Below are 12267 nucleotides of genomic sequence, written 5' to 3'. Positions count from 1 at the left end.
GCACCGCCCACTGTCCTCATCCCACCGTGGTTCAGAAGCCATGGTCCATCCTTTCCTTGTAAGCATTTGGAGACTTAAATCATAGGATTCTGAAAATCAAATGCAGAAGCGCTGTGTTCTCCGCATAGTGAATAATCACAGACCCATTTAAAGGTTTATAAATCTAACTCTATGATCCTGCTGATGGTGAGGAACATCAGATGTGGGAAGAAGGGTTATCTGATGTGGGAGGTCCTTCTGTATATGTGCTGCTTTTATTGGTTGATGAATAAAGCTGTTTCAGCCAATGACTTAATAGAGTAAAGCCAGGCAGGAAATTCATTAGTAAATTTGAGACGGCCCCTTCTTTCCCAGCCACCCAGACCTGATAATCACACAGAAACTATATTAATTACAATGCTGCTTAGCCAATAGCTTAGGCATATTCCTAGTTAGCTCTTGCATCTTAAATTAACCGATTTCTATTAATCTGTGTATTGCCATGAGGCTGTGACTTACCGGTACAGCATGTTACTCCTTCGGCAGCTACATGGCGTCTGCTCCACTCTGCCTTCTCTCTCTTTCTCTCTCTCTCTCTCTCTCTCTCTCTCTCTCTGTGTGTGTGTGTGTGTGTGTGTGTGTGTGTGTGTGTGTGTTCCCACCTGGCTATATTCTGCCCTGCCATAGGCCAAAACAGCTTCCTTATTAACCAATGGTAATAAAGCATATGGGCAGCATACAGAGGGGAATCCCACATCAGTTATCAAGCAGTGGCTGAGATCTGTGTGCACTGACACAGAGACCTGTGGAACTTGTCAGCTCCGCTTTACTATTTCCTGTTTTCCATTATGTGTTTATCTGGGTGTGAGTTTATACACATTAGTGCAATGCTCTCCGAGGCCAGAAGGGGGTGTTGGTAGGTCCCCTAGAGCTGGCGTTATGGACCTTGTACAATGCCCAGCATGGGTGCTGAGAACGGGATGTGGGTCTTCTCTAAGAACACCATCCACTCTTCACTGCTGAGCCATCTCTCCTGCCCCTTTATTCTCCATGTTGAAAACATTTTTATTCCCTAACCTTTTAGTAGAAAACATACTTGTCTGCTTTGGTCCCCACCCCCTAAAGCTAACTTTGGGTAAGTCTTTCTGCCAAAAATGACTGAAAAGTGACCCTGGGTGGGGTGTTGTTTATAGCCAATAAAGTCAAAGATGTGCCATGATTCCTTCATGCATGTACGCGTTCATCTTCCGGACCTCTCTGCAGAGCACGCGTCCTGTATGCCAGGTGCATGTCTAGACACTGGGCGTGTGAGAGTGATCAGACAAGACAGAGCCTGTGTTCTAGTCCGGGCTGTCAGGCAATATGCACACCTGTAGTACACACATGTGTATTATTATAAATGCCTAAAACATATCAGATTGTGAAGTGCATATGAAGAGGAAAGGGAAAGGAGAGAGGGAACTAATGGGGCTGTGAGAGCAGCTCCTGTAGCGTGCAGGGATCTGAGGGGTCCCGTCATGCAGACACAGAGCACACGCAGAGGTCATGTGGACACACACAGAGCACACGCAGAGGTCATGTAGAGTGCAAGGATCTGAGGGGTCCCGTCATGTGGACACACACAGAGCACACACAGAGGTCATGTGGACACACAGAGCACACGCAGAGGTCATGTAGAGTGCAAGGATCTGAGGGGTCCTGTCATGCAGACACAGAGCACACACAGAGGTCATGTAGAGTGCAGGGATCTGAGGGTCCCGTCATGCAGACACACACAGAGCACACACAGAGGTCATGTAGAGTGTAGGGATCTGAGGGGTCCCGTCATGCGGACACAGAGCACACGCAGAGGTCATGTAGAGTGCAGGGATCTGAGGGTCCCGTCATGCGGACACACAGAGCACACGCAGAGGTCATGTGGACACACAGAGCACACGCAGAGGTCATGTGGACACACAGAGCACACACAGAGGTCATGTAGAGTGCAGGGATCTGAGGGTCCCATCATGCGGACACACAGAGCACACGCAGATGTCATGTGGACACACAGAGCACACGCAGAGGTCATGTGGACACACACAGCACACGCAGAGGTCATGTAGAGTGCAGGGATCTGAGGGTCCCGTCATGCGGACACACAGAGCACACACAGATGTCATGTGGACACACAGAGCACACGCAGAGGTCATGTAGAGTGCAGGGATCTGAGGGGTCCCGTCATGCGGGCACACAGAGCACACACAGAGGTCATGTGGACACACAGAGCACACGCAGAGGTCATGTAGAGTGCAGGGATCTGAGGGGTCCCGTCATGCGGGCACACAGAACACACGCAGATGTCATGTGGACACACAGAGCACACGCAGAGGTCATGTGGACACACACAGAGCACACGCAGAGGTCATGTGGACACACACAGAGCACACACAGAGGTCCGAGGCTGAGGGTGCCTGGCAGGTTTGGAAGGGTGAGTCGGGTGCCTGGCTGCTCAGAGGAGGTGAGAGGAGGTGGTGGAAGCTCAGGCCCTAGAAGAGACTCCCAGAAACTCCAGCTTTTATGCTGAGTCAGCTCTGTCCTTGGAGAACTTTTCACAGAGACAGCATGGTCTGACTTGTTGAGCTAACTTGCCCAGGCTTCTCTCACACTGACACTGGAGTGGTGAGGATTTCCAAGAGGCCGGCCAGTGTTTTCCTTCGGCCCACTCTTAGAAAGACTCGGGAGGGAAAGGGACTCATGGCTGGGCTATGCAGACAGCCAGACAACATACACCTCATGGTGCGGAATCTAAGGATGTTATTGTAGCTCAGTCACAGACCCACGCTCTGGTCCGAGCAGTACCATGGAATGTTAGCAACACCTAGCTGGGAAACAGAGTGGCCTTTCTGGAGATTAGTGCAACATTCTAAATTTAAATTATATATTTAGTAGTTTTTTTAAAATAATGTATAACTTTCTCAGATGGAATATACCAAAAATTAAAGTTCAGTTGTTAATCTGAAGAAGTAGAAAGGATATACCCAAGAGCATTCAAAAGAGAAAATAGCATAATTATTATGTATCTGAACTCAGGGCTGTATATTCACAGGACAGAGCTCTGGAGACTGAAGAAAGATCTATTGAGTATATTGTTTTCAAACGTAATTGATATTTATTTGAAACAATGAGGCTTTGCCACAGCAGGTATCGTGGATTAGCCTGAGCAATAGGAAACTCCCACACTCACCGCTGAGCAATTCTGTGGGTATATTTGAATAATGTGATCTGATATAAATGTATGTGGTGGGCACAGCTTGGCTGTGGTCTTTCTGGCACCACCAGAACAGTCCAGGGTTATCACTGTGGACGTGCAGGAACAATCCTGAACTTCCTGCATCTTCTGCAAGGAGTGTTGGTCACAGTGTCACCCATTCTGGCCCTGGGGAGTGGGGGCCTCCTAGGATTATGGAGGTGAAGGGTGGGGCTTTGCAAGGAGGTGGCATAGGAGATGGGGGAAAGACACTGAAGGCTGTGGCCATCCTAGGCAGAGAGGACACAATCACACAAGGTGTCTAAGGTCAGCGCTGTGACCCAAAGTGCCTCAGGTGTGGACAGGCGCGCCCAACTGCAGAATTCCCTCCACCTCTCAAGTCCGCCCTTATGTGAAGTCCCTGCTGTCAGCGTACAGGATATTTTTAGCGTGCCTGCGGTTTGACAGGTAGGCCATTCCACGAGGTCAGCGACAGAATCCTCTACTTACGCTATCTTGTCTGTTCAGAAGTGTCAGAACATTCTGCATTTGGGGGTGAGGGATGTTCTCTTTCTCTCTCTGGTATGTTCCTTGAACTTTTACATAAGATAGAATTTCAAGCTCCATTAGGAGACCATCATCCAAGCCATATCCCAAAGTAATTTCAGCACGGTTTCATGGTGGCTGTCCGTGCTTCTCAGAATGTTGTTGTCTAGTGAACTCTCTGGGATGCTGAGCATGCTCTGTGTCTTCACTGTGCAAGGAGCAGGGACTGGCCACGGCAACTGGGCATTGGCAGTGTTTCTGGTAGGGCTGGTGGATTTTAGTCTTAATTAACTAAAATTCAGTTCTGGAAATCAGATCATTCTAGTTCCTACATAGCAGAATTAGAGTCATTGACTTAAGGGATATAACTTTTAAAAACAACGGGGTTAACAGTTTAATCAAGAAAAGAACAATTTGGGGGAGAAAGGAAAAACTAGATTTTGTGCAAAAAGGTGGAAACCCAGTGATCTGAGACAATACTAAGGTTAAGGATGAGGCCTGAATTCAGAGTAGCTTGAGGGCCCGCTTTGTGGAGTATCTTGCGAGCTCTTGGGTCCATAAGCATTCAAGTGCCCAGATGTACACCAGGCTTAACAGAAATCAGAGGCTCAGAGGAGAATGCCAGAGTTAACAAAGCCGTAATGCAGCAGAACTGGGCTCCTTGTTCCAAGTCAGTTTGGCGTTTTTCATCAGCATTGACTGTCAGATATAACTGTCTCCTACCCAGCCGGCGCTGGCTTCTCAGTGTACAGCTCCTCCTTCATTGTCAGCATTCCACACCCTCTTACACCAGCTGCACACAGAACCACCATGAGAACCAGAAAGTGGGCCACTCTAGAGCCTGCTGAGGTCTCACCTGTCAGGCAGCATCCAGCTCTTCACACACATATACACATGTAGGAAGATACTTACACCTTGGTAAACATTAGCTGCTAGCTCGAGGTGTTGTTTTAAATAGTGATTGAAAGTTAGAACACCTCTGGTGTCCACCCACATAGGAGCTGCAGCTGAGGATGATGGAAAGTCAATTCGTTGTTTTAGAATGGGAAGAATTTGTACAGCTTCCTGGGGTCGGTGTAAACATCTATGCCCCAAATAGGGCAGACCAAGGAAAGAGTCTTAAGTCCAGGAGTGTGTGTGACTCAGAAACACCTGCATCACTGACGCCCATCTCAGCTGTGTCTCCAGAGCTATTTGCCCAACTTTCACAAGCCTCAGCCACCTGAGTCTCCCTCCTCAACCTCCAGAAACTCTTCGCTGTTTGTGTAGCCTCAGAGACGGGGGAGTCCCGCGAGTCTCGTGAGCTTCCCAGACCTTGTGAGCAGAGGACACAGCAGCGGAAGCTCTGTAACAGTCTGGGTCTTAGGGCTCTGCAGGACTCAGCAAGGCCGCAGCAGAGGAGGAAGATGTACGTCAGGCTGTAGAACGGGGGAGGGTGGATGTACGTCAGGCTGTAGAATGGGGTGGGGGGGAGATGTACGTCAGGCTGTAGAATGGGGTGGGGGGGAGATGTACGTCAGGCTGTAGAACGGGGGGGGGGGAGATGTATGTCAGGCTGTAGAACAGGGGGGAAGATGTACGCCAGGCTGTAGAACAGGGACTAGGAAAAGCTACTGACTGTGACCAGTAGTCTGTGACCGTCTGAGCCCAGGCACATGTATTATTGAGCAGATGAGAGTTGACAGAAGTGGGAACAGGTGTGCTCAACAGGTCAGAGGTCACCTTCCTTCTTCCCTCCTGCCGCGAGTGTCTAGCTGGTACTTTTCACTGCGTACCCTGGCTACGAGATAAACCAGAGTCCATCTTTAATTTTTTAAAAATTTGTTTACTGTATGTGTATGAGTTTTTGCCTGCATGTATGTGTGTATGTACACCAAATGCATGTTGTGCTCACAGAGTTCAAAAGAGGGTGTTTGATCCCTTGAACTGGAATTAGAGATGGTTGTAAGCCATCATGTGTGCCATGAATGTCACCAGCCCCCTCTACCCTACTCTGGGGTCCTCTGAAAGGGCAAGTACTCCCAACCGTGGAGCCGTCTCTCCAGCCCCAAGTTCTTCTATCAATCAAGTCTTTCATCGTGTAAAACTTGCATTAGGCAAAGGGTGCTTTTGTGTTTTAAGTCTAACATTAGAACAAACTAAGTGTAGGGCCCAGCCATGGCAAGCTCAATATGGGTGTGAGTCTCAGTAGTTTACCCTGAGGCAATGCCTGTTCTGAGAAAGACCACAGTCTGAGACCACCCAGGTGCCACCAGGGCAGAGCACCCAAAGGAGATTCCCAACATTCCAACTGTTGTAGATAGGATCACCTGCCAGCACACACCCATCGCTTTTCACCTGGACCCCCCTATACAAATGTCAGCCAATCAGGGGTCCTGAACCTTAGAAATCCCTCACTCCAACTTCTGCTATTATAAAAAAAAAAAAAAAAAAAAACCACCCCAGCTGAGGGCTCTCTGATTGAGCCAGTGTGCTGGACACACGGAGAGTCATATTCGAACTTGCGTAAGAATAAAGGCTCTTTGTTTTTACATACGGGGATTCTGTCACCTTGTTGGTTTTGGGGAGACTCAGCAGATCTGGGCATAACACTGAAAAGATAAATGGATGTCTGTTTAATTACTGCTCTCCCTCCCCACACCCAACCCCAAGCCTACTTGTTTACAAAGAACCGCAGACCAGCGCTAACCTCCTGAGAACTCTACAACATGACAGTCTCCTCCACACTAAGAAGCTGAAATCTGTGTTTCTGCCATTTACACTTGAGGTGTAGCTATGGTCTGGTTCTTACAGATCCCAAGAGATAAAGATAAAAACATCCACAGAGAAGGTCTCCTTAGGGCCCCTTAACTGGCAGTCGGAGGAAGGGCAGGATGGGGAGGGGAGTTTCTCTCCTCAGAGGAGTGTGCTGAGCAGTCTTTCTTTCTGCCCCTCACCTTCCAGGGAAGCTATGCGTCTGCCAGGGCCTATTATGAGAGAGCCCTGAGGCTGGTCCCAGACAGCAAGCTACTGAAGGAGAACCTAGCCAAGCTGGATCGCCTGGAGAGACGGTTACAGGAAGTCCGAGAAAGGGACCAGACCTAGCTCCTGGCACACAGTCACGCGGGACTCAGCAGGCTGAAAGAAGACAGAGAGGCCTTGCTCACAACAGCAGGCTCTGCCTCCCGGTGGCACAGGGAGACAGCTGTTGGTGACCCCGCTGCTAGGGTTGTTTTCCAGGAAGACAAAGGGGAACAGCAAAGGGGAACAGGCGGTGTGCAGGGAAGTAACGTGTGTGCTTTATGGGCTCCGTCTGTGTCACTCCCAGTCCCCAGGATGCAGATGTGGAACATCATGGTAGCCCAGAAACACAGAGGAGACAGCCTCCTCTGAAGTCGGCCCAGGGGGAGTCCAGAGTGGGTGAAGAGCTTTGGTTGTCTTGTGAAGGCATGGGAGCAGAGCACTTGATCACTGGGCTTGGTCTAATATCCCCTAAGAGTACCACTAAGGACCTTTGGAGAAGTACATTAAATTCCACTCTGATATACATTTTTCAGTGCCTAAAACACGGGCGAGGTTCTAGAGTTGTATGTGGGTATCTTTATCTCTCCAGGAAAAATCTCCCTGAGCAGTAAACAAAAAACAACAACGAAAAAAGCTCAGCATCCTTGTTTTGTTACGGAAATGTTTTTAAATGTTTGAATTGTATTCCAGATATTACTAGAGTTGTGTCTCCACCCTGAAACTTCTCAGTGCATACACCAGGAGACTGCCACCCTGGCTGCCCAGGCGTGGAGTGGCGGGGTGCGGGGTGCATTCTGCGAGGAAGTGTTCGAGGGCCAGTCTAGAGAAGTGCTCGCCTTTATTCTCTTAAGGTCAAGATGTCATGAGATTTATTATTTTTGAGAGATATATTTGAGCATTGAGGAACCTTTACAGTGTGTTGCAGAATTCCTCACGGACTGAGTTGAGGGAAAAGAGCTCTATTTATTGACTTTCAAGGTTTACTGGGAATTTTGTGCTTAAGAGACAAGTGACTGACAGCAGACTCCACGGAGAATGCTCTATAACTCTCGGGTAAAGTCTAGATTCACAGTTTTTTAAAAAAATATATTTATATTTAAAAACGAGGAAGGCAAAGTTGAAATCATAATTTGACATTATTTTTAGTGTTATTTATTGTATAACTTATAAAATGTTTAATATATATATCCACACGTGTGGTTTTGTCTCTGTACATAGTCATTTTAATAGCAGCTCTCAAAACCAATCATATAAAAACTGCGTAATAAGAAAGCTTTAACAATCGCCCCAAATTATACTGGTTGTATGCCACTTAAAGCTAATGGAATCACGGGTCAGCTCCGTGTTTGGGTAGTCAGTGAAGGGGTTGGAGCACCTGCTTCTAACTGGATACTTATCACTGAAAGCAGAAACCCGAAGGTCATCCAGGCCTTGCTGCCAAGCCAGGTGTCACACAAACATCTCACCTGTCCAGCCAGACCAGAGGAGCCCAGCACCAGGAGGCGGGCTTCTGCGTGTTATCTTATTTTATTTTATGGCAGGTAAGTTAAAATAAGTGGCTGAAAATTTATTTGAAAAGGCATGGTGAAGCCAGGTAGTGGTGGTGCACACCTTTAATCCCAACACTTGGAAAGCAGAGGTAGGCGGATGAATCTCAGTGAGCCCAGCCTGGTGCACAGAGTGAGTTCCAGGACAACCAGGAAACCCTGTCTCAAACCCTCCACCCTCCAAAAGGGCATTTGCCCCAGTGCTCCCCTGCTCTTGGGGCCAGCATGTGTCCCTGTCACCTGAAGTCTGGAATCAGCTGCCAGCGTCACATATCACAGAGTGATCGGAATCTTATTTTCTTCCATCAAAGGTCAAAAATATGTACTATAGTGCTTGCTATAAAATAATTCCAAAGCCGGGCGGTGGTGGCGCACGCCTTTAATCCCAGCACTCGGGAGGCAGAGGCAGGCGGATCTCTGTGAGTTCGAGGCCAGCCTGGTCTACAGAGCTAGTTCCAGGACGGGCTGCAAAGCCACAGAGAAACCCTGTCTCGAAAAACCAAAAAAAAAAAAAAAACAAAAAAAAATTCCAAGCCTCTAGTTTAGAAAGCAGGGGTCTTTGGCAACACCTTAGTACCTCTCTTTAGAGCAGTATTTACCAAAGTGGGTGTATTAAAAACTAGCGGGACAGATGGAACCACAGAGTTTGATATAGCTTCGCCTTATGTGAATTGCTACAAAAGGTCTCAGTGTAAATTTGTTGGAGTAACTAAAAAGGCAACTATAACATAAATGTTTCCCAGGAGAAAAAGCCAGGTGGCACCTAGGAGGCTGCTTCATGGGTCCTCTCTCCTTCCTCATTTGTCTGCCTACTTTGGCATCTCCCTGAGCAGTAAAAACACACACTGCTTAAAAAGAAGAGAAGTCAGCCCGCGTTGTGGGCTCGGATGTTAAATGAGCCAAGGAGAGTTTCCTTGGTAGATAGGTTGCCTGGGAGAAAGTCAGTCGCGAAGTGTTTTCTCAAAGCTGGCTGAGTGTATCTTGTAGCAGGCTGTTTGGTCCTTGTCACGTGGGATAATGCATGGGAGTCGTCCTTTTACGGTAGAAACGAAGAACCTAGCTTGTTGTGAAAACGCATCTGGTTTACCACCAGCAGGCTTTGGTCTGTGAGTGACTGGAGAGCTCTTTCTGAAACCTAGGGGTGGAGCTGGCTTAGTGCACGCAGATCCTCTGCTGGCGATTCTGACATCGTTATTGTTGGTGCTGAGAACAAAGCACTTTCTGGCTGAGCTCCGGCCTCAGCTAAATTATTCTGAGGGTTTGCTTGTGTTTTTAAGAAAGGGTCTAGCCTGGGTCTCAGAGTGCTGCACCATGCCCAGGGGAAGAAGGAGGAGTTGCTTTGCCTGGGCTGAGCCCCAGCATGGTGTTCTCAGGGTTCTTTCCTGAGTTACACATAGAGCCCTTCATCCCGAGCCCCTCCCCCACCATTCCCTGTCAGTCCTGCCTGTCACCCTTGTCATGAAGCCCAGTGGCAGTTCATTCTTGTGCCCTTTGACATAGGAGCTATAGGAGTGACCGGTGGCTTATTTTAAATTTGGGAATTATTCAATTAGTATTTTTCAAAGTGATTCAAATGTTTCATGTTATTAGTGTCTTTTGGTTAGGTGGTGGAACTCAGGCAAATGAACCAAAAATGCAGAAACTATGGGGGAATAGATGCTTTTGTGAGGACTGGAGGCCTTGTTTGTTTGTGTGTTTCTGGGGCTAGAACTCCATCCATGCAAGGCAAGCCTTCCATTACTGGCCACCAGAGACATCTCAGTCCTGGGCTTGTTAATTCTGAAAGTTGACACAAAGCAGAGAGGTGTCTGGTGTTCATCAGCATGCAGGTTCCCTTCTGAAGTCTGCAGCAGAATTTCACAGATATTTTTCAGCTTTCGGACAAGACCAAATAAAAATTCCAAACCACACTGCAGCGACCTGAGGTGACCAAACTGAGGAGGAGAAAAAACAAAGGTCCCGTTTCTAGTGATTGTTAGCAGATAGGCTGAATCCTTCTGATTAGAGAGCAGCTGGGCTAGTAGGAGGCCTTCCCCCTGCCCAGGGTCTCTCCACCCTAGCTGCCCTTGGAGAACTGTGAGCATTCTTCCAAACTCCCTGAGACCCAGTGCTCTGCCGATAGCAAAGTCCTGCAGGACTGATGCTTTAATGAGGCTTACAGCTTCTACCAAGCAGATGGGGAATATGAATTTTTTATTTCTAGCTACTGGACCAAAGTGAGCCAAGGAATTCTAAAGGATGGGTCATCACATTCCTAGGCTGACCGGCAGGTGACTGAGTAGGGTGGCTTTGTGCATGTGGTGACTGGTCTATAATGTGTTCTTCTCTTTAGAAAATGCTTGGGTGTCAAAGGGAGAGACGGCAGGGGTGGCAGCTGGTCTGTAATGTGTCCTTCTCTTTAGAAAATGCCATTTGCACACAGCAGGCAAGAGCCAAGGCTAGAAAGTAAACAACAACAACACAAACAAACCAAACCCCTGATATCTTTTTATTCTTAGAGGGTGTCCACGGCACAGAGATTGCCTCTTTCTGCCTGGCACACAGACCCTGGGCTTTCCTGTTTAGTTCTTGATTGCACTTACTAAAACCTGTTTTTGATGAGCTGGGTGTGGTGGCACACGTCTTTATTCCCAGCAGCACTGGGGTGGCAGAGTCAGGTAGGTCTCAGTGAATTTGAGGCCAGCCTGGTCTGCAATAGAGCAAGTTCTAGGAGAGCCAGAGCTACACAGAGAGACCCTGTTTTGAAAAAAACCAACCAAACAAACAAACAAAAAAAAAAACTCCTTTTGACAAGGAATCATGGGCAAAAATGCCTGCTCTTACCTGTGTGGATCCACCCAGGGGAATAATAAACCTTTAGGAACTAATTCGCCCAAAGCATGCAGCTATGGTAGAGGAGGGTTGTTTTGTCTTCTTCTTTTCCAGTCACACTTGTTGGCATCACCGGAACACAGCAAAACCAAGCATCCAATGCCGTCCTTTGGGAAGTGTAGATGCCTGTCCCACCTCCTTTCAGCCTGCAGCTGTGCGAGCTAAGGTTTTAGAATACCAGAAACCAATACCGAAAATATTATAACTCTTACCATTATTCTCGGGTTTCAATGCAAAGCTTGCTGTATCATTCTGAAAACTCTTCTAATACTTTTGTTTCTGTGAGTTCTTTGTTCTGAGGGAGGAGATAAAGTAATCACGTACAACACAGGATGGATAGAATTATCTGGAGTCATCAATTGGTTCATATTAAAACATTTTCATCACCAGTGATTTTCCGGGTAAAGGCATCAGGGCATATAAAAAAGACAAAATAATACTAGCACCTTACAAAACACAGTCCTGGCCTGAGTGAAAATACAGGCTGCCAGTCATTCCTAACCGGAAATGTCCACATGCAGAGGTCCAGGATGTCTCCTCCTGGTCAGGGACACAGGATAAATATTGGTAGCGAGCCTGGAAGTTCCTACCGTGCATACCCTTTGGGGATGATTTAGCTGCTGGCCCATTGTGGGGGCACACTAGTTCGAGATCGGCGCTTCAGAATTCTAGTTCTGGCATCAGTCCAGGGAGTCACCTCACTCTGGCAGGTTGGTCCACACCTAGGTAGAGTTTGTCCCTCGTCATGGAGCACTGTCTCGTCCAGTGGCCCCCAGGATACCACTAGCCTCCAAAATGCATTTAGAAGCACGACACATCCAATGATCTTATTCCTGACAGTTCTTACTAACAAACACAACAAAACACAGACAAGCGACCCTGGAAGACTAGGCTGCCCAAGTGTGCTAACATGACAATAGTACGTCTTCCAGTTGTGCTTAAAGTTCATATGGTCACCCTGTCACCTTCCTTGGGCCTTCTTCTAGGGACCCGAGGTGTCTGTAGAAGCCAGGGACGTGTGGAAGTCACTGCGTTTGCTGTCGGGACCTTGGTCTCTGTTCCCACCGCTCAGTGTTCTATTTTGGTTGGTTGTAT

At 47.8% G+C, this 12267-nt stretch overlaps 1 protein-coding gene across 2 annotated transcripts in view; it reads left to right on the top strand.

Moving 5' to 3' along the window:
• The window catches only part of Tmtc1 (transmembrane O-mannosyltransferase targeting cadherins 1), a 207368-nt gene extending 196004 nt beyond the window's left edge, over positions 1-11364 (top strand). For both annotated transcript variants that reach the window (XM_041644123.1, XM_041644129.1), the window contains exon 20: positions 6695-11364. In XM_041644123.1, the coding sequence (XP_041500057.1) occupies positions 6695-6835 (141 nt within the window). In that variant the 3' untranslated portion in view covers positions 6836-11364. The remainder of the gene's footprint in view (positions 1-6694) is intronic.
• Positions 11365-12267: the final 903 nt, after the last annotated feature.

This window comes from Microtus oregoni, unplaced genomic scaffold (genome assembly GCF_018167655.1).
Source record: "Microtus oregoni isolate MIOR12 unplaced genomic scaffold, Mior012 000002F_ref0000024, whole genome shotgun sequence".
Classification (NCBI taxonomy): Eukaryota; Metazoa; Chordata; class Mammalia; order Rodentia; family Cricetidae; genus Microtus; species Microtus oregoni.
The sequence above is the reverse complement of the archived record's forward strand: the minus strand, read 5'-3'. Positions and strand labels throughout refer to the sequence as shown.